The sequence below is a fragment of the Delphinapterus leucas genome, chromosome 4 (genome assembly GCF_059928025.1).
Source record: "Delphinapterus leucas isolate spDelLeu-1000000601 "Yukka" chromosome 4, BTC_Dleu_Yukka2, whole genome shotgun sequence".
Classification (NCBI taxonomy): Eukaryota; Metazoa; Chordata; class Mammalia; order Artiodactyla; family Monodontidae; genus Delphinapterus; species Delphinapterus leucas.
The window spans coordinates 136,533,295-136,550,715 of record NC_143132.1 but is presented as its reverse complement, the minus strand read 5'-3'; the positions used below and the strand labels follow the sequence as shown (position 1 = coordinate 136,550,715).

The following is a 17,421-nucleotide window of genomic DNA, read 5'->3' as shown; positions in this document are numbered from 1 at the left end:
TTAAAGTCTGATATTATAAACAAGTTACATCTTTAAATATTGACTTCTGTTAGCTAAATGATGTGTAGTTTTTCTAATGAAATACTGTAAAACTAAATGTCTTTCGTGGAACTTGTGTTTTATTTTCCTTAGGTATTTGCATTGGTTTGTGACTCAGAAAACCCACAACTTTTTACCATTGAGTTTATAAAAGGCCAAATACGGAAATACTCTTCAACAGAGAGGTATTTTTTTAAATTCCTCTAGCTTTTAAGATCCTAGTATGTGCAAGGCAAAGTGCTTCATTAAAGTGCTTCATTACATAAGTTACATTAAAATTATGTAACTTAGGAAAAGACAACTCTATTTTGTTGCATATGTAAAATGTCCTTCATTTAGTTTTCAAGTTTCTAAAGAGTATAAAAATGGTGACTTGATTTTAAATGAAAGGATGAAAAATAAAGTGTATTTCTGAAACTTACACTTTTAAAGTATTTAAAAAATAGCACCTTTCACTTTCATTCTTAAATTGTTTGGATAATGGCAGCAAGTTACTTTAATATAAATATACTCAATGAAACTAACACAGCATTGTAAATCAGCTATAATTTTGTGCAGGTTTTGTGTGGATGTAAGTTTTAAACTCCTTTAGGTGAATACAAAGGAATGTAATCACTGGATCATAGGGTAAGAGGATGTTGAGTTTTGTAAGAACTGCCAAACTATCTTCCAAAAGTGGCTGTACCATTGTGCATTCCAACCATTTTGCATTCCAGCCAGCAGTGAATGAGAGTTCCTGTTGTTCCACATCCTCATCAGCATTTGGTGGTGTCAGTGTTCCAGATTTTGGCCATTCTAATATTGGTGTTGTGGTATCTTGTTGTTTTAATTAGTATTTTCCTGATGTCATATGATGTAGAGCACCTTTTCATGTGTTTATTTGCTGTCTGTATATCTTCTTTGGTGACGTCTCTGTTAAGGACTTTGGATCATTTTTTAATTGGATTGTTTTTCTTATTGTTGAATTTTAAGAGTTCTTTGTATATTTTGGGTAATAGTCCTTTATCAGATATGTCTTTTGTAAATATTTTCTCCCAAACGTGGCTTGTCTTTTCATTCTCTTGATGAAGTTTCTTGAAAAAGTAAAACTGTAGAGACAGAAGGAGATGAATGGTTGCCTTGGGGTGATGGAAGTGTACAAAAACTGGTTTGTGATAATGATTGCACAACTGTACAAATTTACTAAAAATTACCAGACTGTATGATTTAATTGAATGAATTTTGTGATTTGTAAGTTATACCTCAGCAAAACTGTTAAAAATCTTAAAAAACGAGGAAAACGTTAACACTCCATGCCTTTAGTAACTCATACATGGTATGTAACAGCAAACTGAAGAGCTAGTATTGGAATGTCAGGTTCTCTCCTAATGCCACTGCTCTTTTTAGCTTCCCTTGTACCCAGAGTGCCCCCCTGAGCAGGTAACCTGCTAAAGGGCCTATGCTTCCTTCTAAATCAAAATTTTCCTAAATTATCAATCCTAAAACCTTTTTATTTTTAACTTTGCTTAGAGATTCCTTATTAGCAAGTTTGCTGGATGGAGTAAGAGCCTCTGGTAACAGAGATGTTTGTGTAAAAATGACATCAACTCATAAAGGTCAACGATGGGGGTTACTCAGCATGCCCGTCGATGAAGAAGTAGAGAGCCTTCATCTCAGATTCTTGGCTACACCTCCAAGTAAGTATTGATTTAAACGTAATTGCATTTCCATCCATCTACTTAACAATAATTTAAGAAATATAATGCAGATCTCTAAATCTTTTTGAACATTTCATCTCCTTACAGATGGCAACTTTGCAGATGCTGTATTCAGGTTCAACGCTAATATTTCATATAGTGGAGTTCTCCATGCTGTAACGCAGGATGTAAGATAAATTGTATCATAATATGTTCATTGTCATTAACTTTTGGTATGGAAACTTCTTTGAACTATTCTTCCTTACCTAGGGTCTCTTCTCAGAAAACAAAGAAAAACTGATCAATAATGCCATAACGGCATTATTGTCCCAAGAGGGGGATGTTGTTGCTTCCAATGCAGAACTTGAGAGTCAGTTCCAGGCTGTGAGGAGGCTTGTGGCTTCCAAAGCTGGTTTTCTAGCCTTTACTCAGCTTCCAAAGTAAGTTGCCTTAATTTTTTTCTTCAGAGAATTTGAACAACTCAAAATAGCAAATAATCAACAGTTTACCTCTTTATATCTGAGTAAAACCTGATACCTTTTAATATGGTGATATAGTAGTTTCTATTCATGAGAAATAAAAAAGGAAGGTGAATGGAAATGATATTTCTGACTTATTTATTCATTCACCCGTGATATTACTGACTCTGTTTTAGTGAATTTGAATGGGAAATTTTATGCCTTTTAGTTTTAATTAACCTTAAAAAAAATCTTCCCCTTGAAAGAAAAAAATTATTGTGATAACTCATATGTTCCACAGATGGGATTCAGAATATGTAATTGCTATAGTAATGCAATAGAAACTTAAGATGATTTATGTTATATTTTAATAATAGAATAATAGAATAATGCTCAGGCATTGCTACTATATGCTGTTGTTTTATTCTACAAGGTTTCGGGAGCGTCTAGGAGTGAAGGTAGTAAAAGCACTCAAGAGGAGCAACAATGGAGTAATCCACGCAGCCGTTGATATGCTCTGTGCCCTCATGTGTGTAAGTACTAGTGTTTTTCTTAAGTAAACTGATTTTGTTTAAGTTGACTGATGGTTTAAACTTCCACAAATCCAGATTTTCATTGTACCAATCAAATTCAGTGTTTCTATATTTCCTAACTTGCTCTCATAGCAATCTACTTATTCAAATAAACATTTGTTTAGCATAAACTAGGCACCATGCTATGTACTAGAAATACAAAGATGTTAAGGCAAAGTTACTTCCTTGAAATTGCTAACAGTTTAGTAAGGTAGGCATACGTATACAATATAAAATAGTAGCAGCCATGGGATCCGTAAAAAGCAGCACTTAATTTTGGTTTTGTGATGAAGAGAAGATAAAAGATTCTAAGCCAGTCTTTCTGGAAGACATTACCTTGATCTGAATTTTGAGAGGCAGGCAGGTATTTTCTAGCTGTGAGAAGACTTTCCTAGGAAGAAGGAATAGCATGTGCAAAAGCATATTTGGGAAGCAGCAAATAATTGAATATGACTGGATCATAACATATGTATGGGGGCACATGGGATTAGGAGTTATAGCTAGAGATGTATGCAGAGACAGCCATAAAAAGCCTTTTGTATCAGACAGAGAAGCAAGATTTGTATGCTTTAGTAAGGAACAACTGAAGGATTTTTCAACAGGAGTGATAACATACCATGTTTGAATTTTAGAAAGCTCATGGATGGTATGTGGAGTGTAGATTAGAGGTCAAGTTAAGAGGCGGGTAGAGCAAATTATCATGTAAGACATGAGATGCTGAGGTAGGATGGGCTAAAGAAGGCACATTTGAAAGCTGTTTGAGAGGTAAAAATCTAACTTGATGACAGCTTGTTGGGGGGGAAAAGCAGCTGTTCAATATAACTTTCAAGTTTCTGATTTATCTCAATTTTGTGTAGAGTATATGAGACTTTATTCCTTATATTAAGTGTTTTTAGGCAGACTTAGTGGTATACAGTAAACATAAGTAATCACTTGTTTAAAACCTTGCATTTATTCCCCAAAGTGGATTTTATTATCTTTACTACAAATAATTCCATTAAAGAATTAGTGAGGGACTTCTCTGGTGATCCAGTGGTTAAGACTTCGTACTCCCAATTCAGGGGGTCTGGGGTTGATCCCTGGTCAGGGAACTAGATCCCACACACCGCAACTAAGAGTTCGCATGCCGCAACCAAAGATCCCGCATGCCACAATGAAGACCCTGCACACAGCAACGAAGATCCCGCATGCTGCAACTAAGACCCCCCATGCTGCAACTAAGATCCCGCATGCTGCAACTAAGATCCCGCATGCTGTAACTAAGACCCGATACAGCCAAATAAATTAATATTAAAATAATAAAAAGAATTAGTGGAATAACTAGAACATAAAATAACAGTAGTGTGAAGTAAACACACTGAGACCTCATTAAAAATTAGGTGTTTGCTGTGTATTTTACATGAATTATCTCATTTGAACTTCATAATAGTCCAGTGAGGTAAGTACTGTTATTCCCACTTTGTAGCTGAGGAAAATGAAACTAAGAGAGTTAAAATAATTTAACTGTATCTAAGCTTGGTTATAGTCAGTAGCAGAATTAGGATTTGATCTTTACTCTTAACTGTCATGCTGGAATCCTTTTTATGCTCTTAGTTTACTCCAGCAGTCAAAAGATAATCATCTTGAGACAGGAAGTATTTACTGCTAATACTTACTTACTTACTTTTTTTTTTTTTTTTTTTTACAAACCCTTGTGTCGAGGGCTGACTTTCAATAGATCGCAGCGAGGGAACTGCTCAGTACTTACTTTTAAATGCTAAGTTTTATCATTTCAAATTTATATTACAAAATTGGAGGAGGAAGAATGGATGTCATTTGCTTTTTAAGAAGGAGATCTGTGACTTTTTCTCTCAAAATTACCTTGTGCAGTACTACCTACAGTTACTTGTTAGGCAGATCATCCACGAAGTCTCATCAGACCCAGGAGAAATGATCACTTCTGCCCTCTTATCACGAGATTCCTTTCTGCCTTAAATTTTAAAGGCTATGGTTTTTAGTTCTTTCAGTGTTCAATGAGTACTCTTTATAAATGACTTTTGTGTGATGCCACTGCTTATGAATTATCACTGTTTTTAATCAATAGCCCATGCATGATGACTATGACTTAAGACAAGAACAGCTAAACAAAGCTTCTCTTCTCTCTTCAAAGAAGTTTCTGGAAAACTTACTGGAGAAATTTAATTCCCATGTGGTAAGTTATAATTAAATTTGTCTTAATGAGAGATACCATACATATTTAAAGGTATTGTGTAAGTACAGCATGGAGAGTTTTTTGTTTTGTTTTTAAATTGTGGCCCTCAACTTTTGGTCAGTATTGGTTTAGCTTGGACATTAATAATAAAATAATCTGTTTTAGGACTATATCCATTTATCTGGAAAGGGTAAGTTGCAAAGCCTTTAAATTTTTACAGTTATATCACAGATTTTTGCTTTTTTTCTCTCTCTTTAAAAATGTCATTATGAAATAAGTTGCTTAAAAAAAAACTAAGCCAAATCTTTGTTCCTCAGTCATTAGTAACAGTTTTGGAGATAGGCAGTATATAACATCTAGAAGGAATATGAACAAATTGCCAGAGTTTTGCAAGTGTTGTCAAAGATTGCTTATTATACAAATACACATTAACCTTAGTTATATATGTTTGAGGAGTCTTGGTTCTCTAGAAATTTGACAGAATTTTAATTATTTTCCCTTTGAGATATGGTAAGCACTGTGGATTTGATACATTAGTAAAACAAGTATTGCTTCCAGTAGTACTCAAGTTAAGAGTACTTTGAAACTCATGTAGGGAAATTAAGTGTTTACTTCTAACATATAGAATAACAGAAAGAAACCCATTACTGCTATGTTTTAAGTGAAGCTCTCTGTACTAAGCCAAGGCAATATGTTACTTTGTTTCAGGATCATGGGACTGGTGCCCTAGTTATTAGTTCACTCTTGGACTTCCTTACTTTTGCCCTCTGTGCTCCATATAGTGAGACAACAGAAGGGCAGCAGTTTGATATGCTCTTGGAGATGGTAGCATCCAATGGAAGAACACTTTTTAAACTCTTTCAGGTGAGAGCTTATACTTTTATCAGATCACAACTAATCTAAGAGAAACACTTTTTGGGTCAGTTTGTTTTTAAAATAGTACATGTATGCTTCTGTGGTAATATAAATAAATATAGCCTAAGTACATTATCATTTTAGGACATTTAATTCCATGAATTTCATTGTGTTTCACATAGAGCTCTGTTGATAGCCTTTGACCACTATTTGACACTGTTGCCCATCTTTTCCATCTTAGAAGTAGTGAAAAACTCATTTTTTTCTGTGGTAGACCCAAAGTTCCCTTTTGTAGTTTTTTGTAGTTCCCTACAAAATTTCCAAATAATAAGATGAGCTTTAGCAGGGCTGTTCGTAAGCAATTGAAAATATTTATTTCATATAATACCATAATATTTATTATGTACATGTGTGTATATGATATTTATATTTTATGTTTATATTATAAATGTTGATTTCTATTATCTCAATACCATAGTTATTTGATATCATTCCAGTAAGTAGAATATATATTCAAATAAGTGCCAGCTGTTTTCTACTACTATAAACTCTTTGTTTTAAGTATGTGTGAAGCTATATTGTAAGAATACCTAACATTTTTAAACCAAACTGTGAACTGACTTTGAGATGTAGCCTTTACTAATTTTATGGCTTTTATACCTTGCATAAAATTGTGTATCCCTCTTAAGAGCAACAGCTAAATATGTTGGGATAAGATTCTTTTATTCTATGATACTTTTCTCTCCCTATTTTGAAGCATCCTTCCATGGCAATTATAAAGGGAGCTGGATTGGTTATGAAGGCAATAATAGAGGTGAGAGAACAATTTTGAAATGTTAAACTTACTTGAATGTTGATTGGCTATTTTAACTTGGGCTGACAAAATTACCTTTCAGTCTTTTATGGAAAATATGCAGTTTTTCTGGGTAAGAAAAGTAATTTTAAATCCTTAGATTAGTTTTAAACTAGTTGCAGAAACAGTCCTCAATAATAAACTAAGAATTTAAAGTTCTTAAGTGGATTTAGAGCAAATGAATCTTTCTGGTCCTCCATTATTTGTTTGGTTTACTTTAAAAGAAAAGTTAGCATTTTTTCTCTCTTCCTCTTATTTTGGGGATGGTGGTGGTGATGGTATCGAAACTTTAGGTACTGAGTTTATATGGAAATCTGTTAATGGAGTTAGTTTGTAGCCAAGTAGTATCAAATAAGTATGGTAACAAAAAGTTCCTCATGTTAACCTGCATATGTAATTAAGCTCTAGAGATCAGGACATACTATTGGTGGACATGAGCTGTTGCTTCTCCAGGATAGATGCTTTAGCCTTATATGTTTTCTGGAAGATGAGATGGGGCTATGAATGTGAACTTACATACTGGATATTTACAATATCAGTCTAATGGCTTTTGAATTCTTGTATTCTTCTGTTGTCTTAGTAATAATTTGGTTAAAATGTAAGAGTGTTTGCTTCTTTTATCAAAAAATTCTGCCATTATAGCTCATAAATATAACAAGTAGCTAAATAATAAGCACAGAATTAGTATACTCATAAGCAGCTATTAAAAAAATTATAGACATTAGATTGATTGGAACATCAAGGTTTATTTGCATTTTTAGTGTATACATGCAGCTAAAGGCTAATTTTCCCCCTCCAGCTAATGGGTTCTATGCTCAATATTAGCTTCCAAAGTAAGAACCACATCTCTCACTTACAGAGCTTGAAGTAACCAAGGACAGTTAGGACCGTGAGACCATACAAAATTATCTTCCTGACCTTGATCCACTAATATATTGCCATTCATTCAGAAATATTTAATGAGTGGCAGGTATAACCAAAAAACCAACTTTGACTTCAGTGCAAGCCACATGTATCAGATTTGTAGCCAGTGACTACAGCCAGTGTCTGTGTAAGGAAGGCTTTATTTACACTGAAATCCTGGCAGGTATCTTAAATTATTGTTTTCTGATTGCGAAAGCAGTATATGATCTTTTAAGAAACATTGGGTTGTTCAGAAAAAAACAAGAAATAAATAAATCACCTGTATTTTTACCATCCAGAGACACCTGCTATTAGTATTTTGGTAAATTTCCTCTTAGACCATGTTCAAAATTATATATGTACATATACATACTATGTATATTTTATATACATACTACATGTTCATTTGTGTCAAAATGATATATGTACATATTCATACTGTGTATATTTGTATACTTCCTGCATATTCAGTTATTCTATTTACTTGTACTTTTTTTCAATAACGTGAGCATTTTTACTTTTTGACAGGTTGTCTTAAATATCACACTGCTTGCTTAATTCATAATTCTATGATTACCTTTGATTAATAGTTCTATCTGTCCTACCCTTTTGTCAAAGTGGGTCTAAATATGCAGAGTGACATCAGAATAGAAAGAACTACCTCAACATCACATCATTCTTTAAAAAAGATAAAGAATTGTATTCACCATGAAAATGAATATATCTTTAATAACAAAAGCAAACCAGGTTTGCAGATGTCTTTGGTAGGAATTGCTGATTTCTGTGAGTCACCTCTCCCCTTCGTTGGCTGATATTATATATACTAAGGGAATGAACCTAATTTTAATATTAAGCAAAGTATAATTCATAAGATAAATTTATCTGGGAACATTTAAACCTCATTCCAAAGGCAAATAATATTTTTTAAGTGACTTAGACTACTATTTGCTTATGTTATTTTTGGATAATTGAAGTGGCATTTTTAATTTTTATTATATTGTATACTGAATAATTTTATCTAGAGATGTAAAATTAGTTTTACAAAATCAGGATAGCTTGCTTTAGATTGTTGCTTTAGGGATCATCTTACCCTTTTTCCAAAGGAAGGTGACAAAGAAATTGCTACAAAAATGCAGGAGCTTGCCCTAAGTGAAGGTGCCTTACCTCGACATTTGCATACTGCGATGTTCACAATAAGCTCAGATCAAAGGATGCTTACAAATAGGTAGGTTAAATTTAATTTGCTATAAGTTAACTTGCTGTTTAGAGAAGGGGTTCAGATATTATGTAAAACAAACAGAATAAGTCTTTGAATTACACAAATGTTTCATTTTCTTTTGATTCACCCAGTTCTTTTCCTTTCCTTATGGAAGGATTTTACCTAAATGATCATTGTCCCTATCCCTGCATAACTTGGGAGGAAAAAAATAAAACTGCTTTTTTTCCCCCCACTCTCTGCTCATCAGGCTCTATACCCATAGTCATGGGACTGGAACATGGAAAAGAGTGCCTAGCAGCTTATGGAACTAGAGCCACATGTCCCCAGGGTTTTTCTCCTTTTATTTCTTCCTGACCATCTTGCATGTAGATGACCCACCTAGTCAATTTTCAAATAATTTTGGTCAGGTACTCTAAGAATAAAGAAAACTTTAATATCTAACCAGCCTAATCTAAGCCTATCCTAAATCTCTTGTAGTTAAACAGTTTTCCCTTTGGCAAGTCTTTTTTTTTAAATAATAATCCTTCAAATATGAGGAAACACATAAATCTGTTTACTCCAGGCTATATGAATTCCAGCCCTTTTAATTTTCTTTATAATTCCTGACATGTGATCCTTTCCTATATCCTTAGCATACCATATTATTACTCATGACTCATATTAGTTAAAAATATATATATAATAAATGTTTTAATCATGTTCTTTTTGGCCTTTTGAAATAACAAATTGCTGACTTAGGCTTACTTTGTTATGGAAATATAAATTTCATTTTTTTTATCACCTATGTTCGGTTATTGGATGTTGTAGTATGCTGCCCTGCCAATAGTTTTCTGCTGTTTATACTATTATAAGAAGCTATCTGCATCCCTCACTTGTAAATGTTAGTCAGAAAAGTAGTCTTCTGTGTTGCTTGTGAGGATAAAAAATATAAAAGGAAGGTTATTTCCTTGGTCTACTGCCTTATTAGCAATGCTAAGCACCATCTTTCGTTACACTAGAAACTATTTGATGTCTAATTCTATTAAACCCCTTCATGTTAGCCCTTTGCTTCTTGTGTTCCTTTTTATTATAATCAATTGCGTTCCCTACTGTGATCAATCACAATATTGAAAAGCTGTCAAATTATAATAGAAATACTACATTTCATTTGCATTGCTTTATCTTTTACAAATTGCTGCTATAAAATGTTATCTCTTATCCCTAATTAAAACCTTTTTAGGAATCATTGATATGATACCTACCAAATGCCAGTGAAGGAAATTACAAGTGTCATTACTTCAATATGTTAGCTTCCAAATAGGCATAAGAGTGAACAGTTTTAGTAGTTTTGTGTGTGTGTGTGTGTGTTTGTGTGTGTCAGAACAAAGCACAATTTGGGTTTTCCTATTGAACTTTTTTCTTTTGGGAATATAACATATAAATACATAAGCCTGTAGATGGTTATTTGGTTATTCCCCTCACAGGTTTCATGCTCATTCTTATTGCAAATGGCAGTTGAATCCTTATCAAAGCACAGAATGGTCTGTGGTGAATAAAATATATACCCTGTTTGTGAGGAGCTTCCAGTTTGTGTAGCAGATATCATCGTGGGGATTAAGATTAATAAATGACTAAGTCATAGCTTCAACGTGAATCTTAGATTTTCACTTTGAACCGAAATGTGCTTTTAGCTCAAAAATGCTTCAAGTCTTTGTTCAGACTCCAAAACTGAAAATATTTTCTATCTCTGACCTTGTCAAAAAGTATATATTAGGACATAGTTGACTTTTGCTCATGTTCAGAATTCCAAAGAATTCCAGAATGCTCTGGTCACTATAGCAGGATTTGTTATACAAACTTAATTATATTATCAAGTCTAATTGTTTCCCTATCTTTAAAAGTGGTAAGAACCTACTTCTTCATGTTCAGGTCCATTGAAAATTAGTGAGTTCATCAAGGAAGCATTTTAGTTTGGAGAAAATACTAAAACGTTAGTAGTATTTGAATTAACTATCTCATACATCTCTCCAAATTAAAATATTAATTTTTAGTATTTAACATCAGAATGATTTTTAAAACTTTTTATTGGAGTATAGTTGATTTACAGTGTTGTGTTAGATTCAGGTGTACAGCAAAGTGAATCAGTTATACATATATCCACTCTTTTTTAGATTCTTTTCCCATATAGGTTATTACAGAGTGATAGAATGTTTTTTTGATCCTTTTTTTTGTTTTACTGTAGTCTTATTTCTTATATTTTGTTCTTAAAAATTCCTTTTTGTTCTACCTGAGATAAAGAAGCAAACCTTTCTCAACGTCTGCTTTTTTCAGACAGCTGAGTAGACATTTAGTGGGACTCTGGACAGCTGATAATGTAACTGCAACAAACTTGTTGAAACGCATTTTGGTAAGTCAGTTGAGTAACTGGAGAAATGTATATATTCTTGCCCAATAAAATTTCATTGATAAGTTGTTTATACTGTTAAGGGTTTTTTTAGCTTATCTGTTTGTTTTTAATGTAAAAGATACTTATCAAAGGAGTTGTCATATAATAAATGCTATGCTTAATAGCTAAATCATAGTATTAATTTATTTGGGTTTTGAAGGCTAGGTTTTTTTTGTGTGTGTGTGCAGTTGTTTTGAAAATGGACTTTATATCTTGTTTTTGATTGTTGTTTTTAGCCACCAGGCTTGCTAGCTTACTTGGACAGCTCAGATCCAGTTCCTGAGAAGGATGCTGATCGGATGCATGTTAGAGATAATGTGAAAATAGCAATGGTAAATATGCTTGCCCTGAGTATCTTTTCGGGATGAAAGAGTACTTTTTTCTGAAACACATGTTAAATAGTAGTGTTCTTTTTAAATTATTATTATTAACAGCTTTATTGAGGTAAAATTTACATCCCCCAAATTTTAACCTGTTTTTACTGTCCAATTCTATAATCATTACATTTATGCAATTATCACCACAATCTAATTTTATGAATAATAGTAATCTTGTATTTCTTTTCTCTAACTCAGCATATTGGTATATTCACGAATGGATTTTTTAAAAAATTTCAAATGTATAAGGTGATATTTTGCACATAATATGTAATTGATAAATGTTGGTGAAGGTGATAATGTTGGTGATAAACGTTACTGAAAAAAATAATTTATGTACGGCTTTTTTTCTTTACAGAGCTATCTTAATTATTAATGTTGGGCTATCTTTGAGAAAATTACTTAACATCTTTCAAGATATGCTATTATAATAATGTCTTATATGTGTTCTTTTCCTGTCTTCACCCCACTTCTGTCTGCACCCATCTCCCACTTATATCTTGCCATCCCTCTAAAAGGATTCATCTTGAAAACTAGGTAGAAAAGTTTAAGATTTCTTGGACAAAATGTATAATTTGTTGTAGAAATTTTCACCTTGTTCTTTCACTATTTTTTTTCAGTATTCATTTAATCATGTAAAATAGTGCAACTTGGCTTTAATTAGATTTTTAAAATAAATTTGAAATTATAGGACTGTAATGGAATTCAACGTTATTTTATAGGATCAGTATGGAAAATTTAATAAAGTTCCAGAGTGGCAAAGACTAGCTGGTAAAGCTGCTAAAGAAGTTGAAAAATTTGCCAAAGAAAAAGTGGATCTTGTGTTAATGCATTGGAGGGATAGAATGGGCATTGCACAAAAAGAGGTAAAAATAAAGTCTTCTTCCGAATTTCTAGCACTTCCATATATCCTAGATTACTTCAATTGTTGCTGTTCACAAAAATGGTACAGATACTTTTGACCGAACACCTGAAGAAATGTCACTTAATTCTGATTATATTTTTATATAAATTTTTCTTAATTCATAGTTTTATGAGTCAGTGGTTAGGATTTTAGTTAGTTAATATAAAATTCCACTCTTTCTTACATAAGTTTCTCCCCATAACTTCCAGTTTCCAGACTTTTAAATTCATATGTATCTTTTTCCTTCCTTCTCTGAACTTTGTTTTGTAGCTAGACAAATAAAGTTGCCCTTCTTGTTTAGCTTTTTTATTGAGAGCTAGCTAGACAAGTATTTTGAAAATAAGATTCACATTGTTAAAATTAAATTTACTATATGTACTTAAATTTCAGTATTATTAGCTCCTCAAATCAAAATCAGATCTGAAACAGTTTTAGTCTCATTTTTCAGCATGTAGTATGTGCTACAGAACCTAATTCCAGTAATATTCATCCTTCTATCTAGGATGGAATGTGCAGTGGTTAAGAATGATTTAAGGTTTCATGGAGAAGTTGACTTGATCTCAGTTTTTGTTGACCACACTTATATTCTTTCCCTTTAACCATCTCTTTATTTATGGTAGCTATTTTCTTATTCAAGGAAAGTAATATAAGTAACTTTCTGAAACAAACATGTTTCTTTTGAATTTCCAGAATGTCTAAACATAAGGCATCAGGTGCAACAGAACAGAAATATTATTGTCTTGTGTATCCATCTGAAATTGATACCAAAATTGAGTTCTTTAGAAGTTGAGCATAATGAATTAATGCTAATTTGTATGAGTGACATATGCACTATAAAGAATCATTAAACAGGCTTTCAGAGGTCTAGGCTAGTAAAGAGAATACTGAACTTTGAATTGGTTAACCTACATCTGAGCCTGGTTCTGTCACTTACTACTAACCCATATGGCAAGTTACGGGTTTTCAGAATTTCACTTTCCTCTTTCATAAAATCAGAATTAACAGTACCTCCCTTCTCTGTCCTTTGGGGTTGCTTTGATGTACAAGGAAGTCAATAATAAAAGCACCTATAATAAAAGACAGTGCATGTCTTGTCATGATAATATTGCTATAGCATTTGAAAATTGAAAGTCTATAGATATGAAATGAATGATTTTCACAGTTGTTAAAAATTACAAGCTTTTGACTTCAGGAAGTTAAACCCATTTCTGAAATAACAATTGTTTCAAGCTGTTGGGTATAATTATACTGAAAATAAGTTTTTGGCATCAGATTTCATATATAACATTTATCCAGCATACACTTGAACACAAAGCTATTTTAGCTAGAAATGTGGATAGCACCTGTTATTTAAAGATAAAAAATTCAGAGGGAAAAGAATGTATTTTTAATATCAATAATGTTTTATTGGTCTGTTGGTTTCATTTACACGAGGTGTTATCTAAAGTGCTGAGCAATTATTTCTGCCAGGATACTGTTTTCAACATTAATTTCTTTATGAAACAGTGAATAATCTTTGTGACTATTTTATTCGTAGAAATATTAACACCAAAATATCTAATTAATGAACCTGTGCTTTAGCTAAAGTCTGAAAATTAACCATTGTCTAGATTAACTGTTTAGTCTTAAAATGAACTGCATTTCTTATATAATCAGAATGTTTAGGGAATCAGTTCCATTTGTAGCTAATGTTCTTTGTTGGATTAATAATAACCTTTGGCTAATGTATAAAATTGCTTTTTTTTAATTATGTTATTTTCAGTTTATGGATTTGTTTAGCCAGTTAGAACTTTTAACCTAAGTTTCTAAATCAGTCAGCTTAGTTTATGGAGAGCTGGTTGTCCTTTTTCTGTATAGTGTTTACATTTTCATAACTCTAGACTCCCAGCTTTTTGTCTTGAAGGCAGAGGAAATTGAAGAAAGTAGTACTTGATTAGAGGTTTTAAGGAAGGGTTTGTCATTAAAACCAAAAATATGAATTATTTATATACTTTGTTCAAGTCACCTAACATTAGTTTTCATGATAGTGTACAGAATTAAAATTTGTAGGGAATATTTCCTTAATTAATCAATATGTTTTACATTTCAAACAGCATTTACTTTTTAAAATTTACTTTACCTTTTTTCTTTCTGTGATATCTAGTCTGTTTTCTTGCTTTATTTTATATGATTTGCCACTTCCTTAATGAAGTTACAGACTTTCATGTTTTAATCTATAAATACTTTCTACTTTTTGCTTCTGTCACATTGAGGATTAGAATTTTCATGACTGAAATATCTACACATTTTACTCGGAGCAAAGATTCTTAACCTCCAGTCCGTATATAGACTTCCAAGAAATCTTTGAAATCTTCCCCTCCATTTGTAAACCTTATGTATGTGTCTTTCTCTGGAATAGGACCATAGCTTTCTTTGAATTCTCAAATGGGTTTATGACTGCCTAAAATTTGAGTCATAGAATTCAGAGAAGCAGGTGGGCCTTTTTCTGTCTTAAAGATGATTTATACTGGTGACATCCTTGTGGAATTTGTATAATAGAGATAGCATAGCAGATGTAGGCTCACTCTCTTATTTTTATTTCATTTAAAATTTTTTTTCCTTTTTTACAATTAAATTCAGGACAGAAACAATATGGTGAGTTTAAGTCCCTGCTACATGTGTGAAATGCATTAAACTGCCTGCATGTGGAGTTGTCTTTGATATTCTTTGTCTAGTAAATTAAAGTCTCACTTCACATGTGTCTGTAGATACTTATTTCTTGTGCATTAGCTATTTCAATTTATACTTGCTCCTCTTGGCTTTGGTAGCAATTTAATAACCTATAATCTTTTGTGTTTATTGTTTTGCCATGATTTTTGTATTAACTGCATGTAAATGTTTAAAATAAGTCACCTCTTTTTGACTGTTACAAATTTTATTAGTCATCACTGTAAACTTTAACAAAATTTGGATTTAAAACAATAACTTTAGGCTACATGGAAAATATTTCAGCTACACTATAGAAATATATGCTGGCAAAGTATTATATTGTGATATAACCTAATATTCTGTATTCATATTTTATAGATTTTGTTTCATTAATTTTGTCTCTGCCAAAATTTGATGAAGGAAATGTTTCTCATCACTTACAAAGTGATGATATTCTGACTGAGCTTGTTTGGTAGCTCCAGATTGAGCACTATGAAGTTTTTTTCTTTTCCAGAATATAAGTCAAAAGCCAGTAGTTCTTCGAAAGAGAAGACAGAGAATAAAAATAGAAGCAAACTGGGATCTCTTCTATTATAGGTAAACTTTAGGCCTCTCTTCCAATTAATTAAATTTGGTATTGCCAAATTTAATTTTTGGACAGTTGTTTTTTTGTTTTTGCCTGAATCTAGTGCTTTATGCTACAGGTATTTTTATGCTCTCAGGGTCAAGAATTATAACTGTTAAGATTGGTATGATTAGTGATGCTTTCATAAAATTAAGACCTTTTATAGAGTGTTGGTAGTCTGATGAGCCAAAGGTACTTTTAGCATTTTATTAAAGGCTTAGAGATGGTTACTTTAAAACACTTTATCATGACTTAGAAACAACTGTATTATAACTTCTTTCAGCCTTGTTGGAAATAGAGTCTTTAAAGAGTTGGATGATGAAACCATAAGGAGACTTGTGGGAAATGGGTATCCAAGTTAGCTGACCTGATATACTTTTCCAGCCTTTCTAATATGGTAACCCTTCCTCCCCATCTACTGCTCCCACCACCTCCCCAGCACCCTCCACCTCAACACCCGCCCCCCCCCCCCACAGTCATACACACATAGAAGGACTTTGGAACATTCTGGGCAGTTTGCAAAAACTTTTTTGAGATAACTCACAATACTCAGTCTGGAAGCTGACCTATTGATTATACCTTGGTTAATAAGGGAAAATATATGCTTTGGGAACTTCCCACAGTACTTTAAAAGTGTAGTATATATATAATACAGCCTTAAGAATATGCCTTGGTTTTCTTCCTCTGGAATCCCTCAGTTGTGTTGTCCTCCCTAGAATTCCCTTGGAATTCTGGCATCAGACTTTTTAGAAGGATTGCAGTTTGAAAGTGAATGGGTATAAAGCCCACCCACCCCAGTTTAGACTTGAATTCAAATTTATTATGATAGTTAAATAATTTCATGAATAAAAGGAAGGTATTTTGAAAATATCAATCAGAGCTTGACAGTTTAGCAGTATTTTTTCTTGGGTAGTTTGTAAGGTTCTAATCTAGAATGTTGCTCATCCCACACATTTCATACTCAATTATCCAGAAATTCTTATCCCCAATATGTAATTTGATATCTGTTTGTAATTCTTTTCTGACTAGAACTTATATTAGTAATAAATATTAAAATTGAAATATCAGTTCCTTGTTTTAAAATCCACACAGATTTGTCTTATAGTTTGGCTTCATTTTTTCCCCCATTTTATAATGAAAACTTTTAAACATACAGAAAAGGTGAAAGAATTTTACAATGAGCACCTATATACCTGTGACTAAAATTCTACCATTAACCTTTTACTATACTTACTTTACACAGTAGATTTTATTTTCTTTCTATGCTTGCTAAAGTTAATTAATTCCACTGTTTTGTTACTTATTATAAGTTGTAGTAGGGGAGATTTATAGATTTTTAAAACTGTTTATTGCTTCCCACTATTTTCTGATTACATGTGTATCTAGGTTTGGTCAGGACCATGCCAGGTCAAACTTAATTTGGAATTTCAAAACACGAGAAGAATTGAGAGATAGTCTTGAATCTGAAATGAGAGCATTTAATATTGATAGAGAGCTTGGTAGTGCTAATGTGATCTCCTGGAACCACCATGAATTTGAGGTAAATTTTAATTTTCGTAGTATAGTAGTTTTTTTTTGAAGCATGTATTAGTTTTGGAGTTTTTCTTTTTTTTTTAATTTGTAGTTGTTTGACATA

General features: G+C 32.4%; 1 protein-coding gene across 6 annotated transcripts in view; it reads left to right on the top strand.

Moving 5' to 3' along the window:
- Window positions 1-17,421, top strand: part of DNAJC13 (DnaJ heat shock protein family (Hsp40) member C13) — a 122,980-nt gene that overhangs the window by 38,505 nt on the left and 67,054 nt on the right. For 5 of the 6 annotated variants that reach the window (XM_089911138.1, XM_022582504.3, XM_089911139.1 and 2 more), the window contains exons 9-22: window positions 133-224; window positions 1,549-1,715; window positions 1,824-1,903; window positions 1,986-2,155; window positions 2,607-2,706; window positions 4,829-4,936; window positions 5,645-5,800; window positions 6,549-6,605; window positions 8,651-8,772; window positions 11,077-11,152; window positions 11,428-11,523; window positions 12,291-12,434; window positions 15,675-15,757; window positions 17,172-17,325. In XM_089911138.1, the coding sequence (XP_089767264.1) occupies window positions 133-224; window positions 1,549-1,715; window positions 1,824-1,903; window positions 1,986-2,155; window positions 2,607-2,706; window positions 4,829-4,936; window positions 5,645-5,800; window positions 6,549-6,605; window positions 8,651-8,772; window positions 11,077-11,152; window positions 11,428-11,523; window positions 12,291-12,434; window positions 15,675-15,757; window positions 17,172-17,325 (1,605 nt within the window). The remainder of the gene's footprint in view (window positions 1-132; window positions 225-1,548; window positions 1,716-1,823; window positions 1,904-1,985; window positions 2,156-2,606; window positions 2,707-4,828; window positions 4,937-5,644; window positions 5,801-6,548; window positions 6,606-8,650; window positions 8,773-11,076; window positions 11,153-11,427; window positions 11,524-12,290; window positions 12,435-15,674; window positions 15,758-17,171; window positions 17,326-17,421) is intronic. The other variant, XM_089911140.1, reaches the window with a different exon arrangement.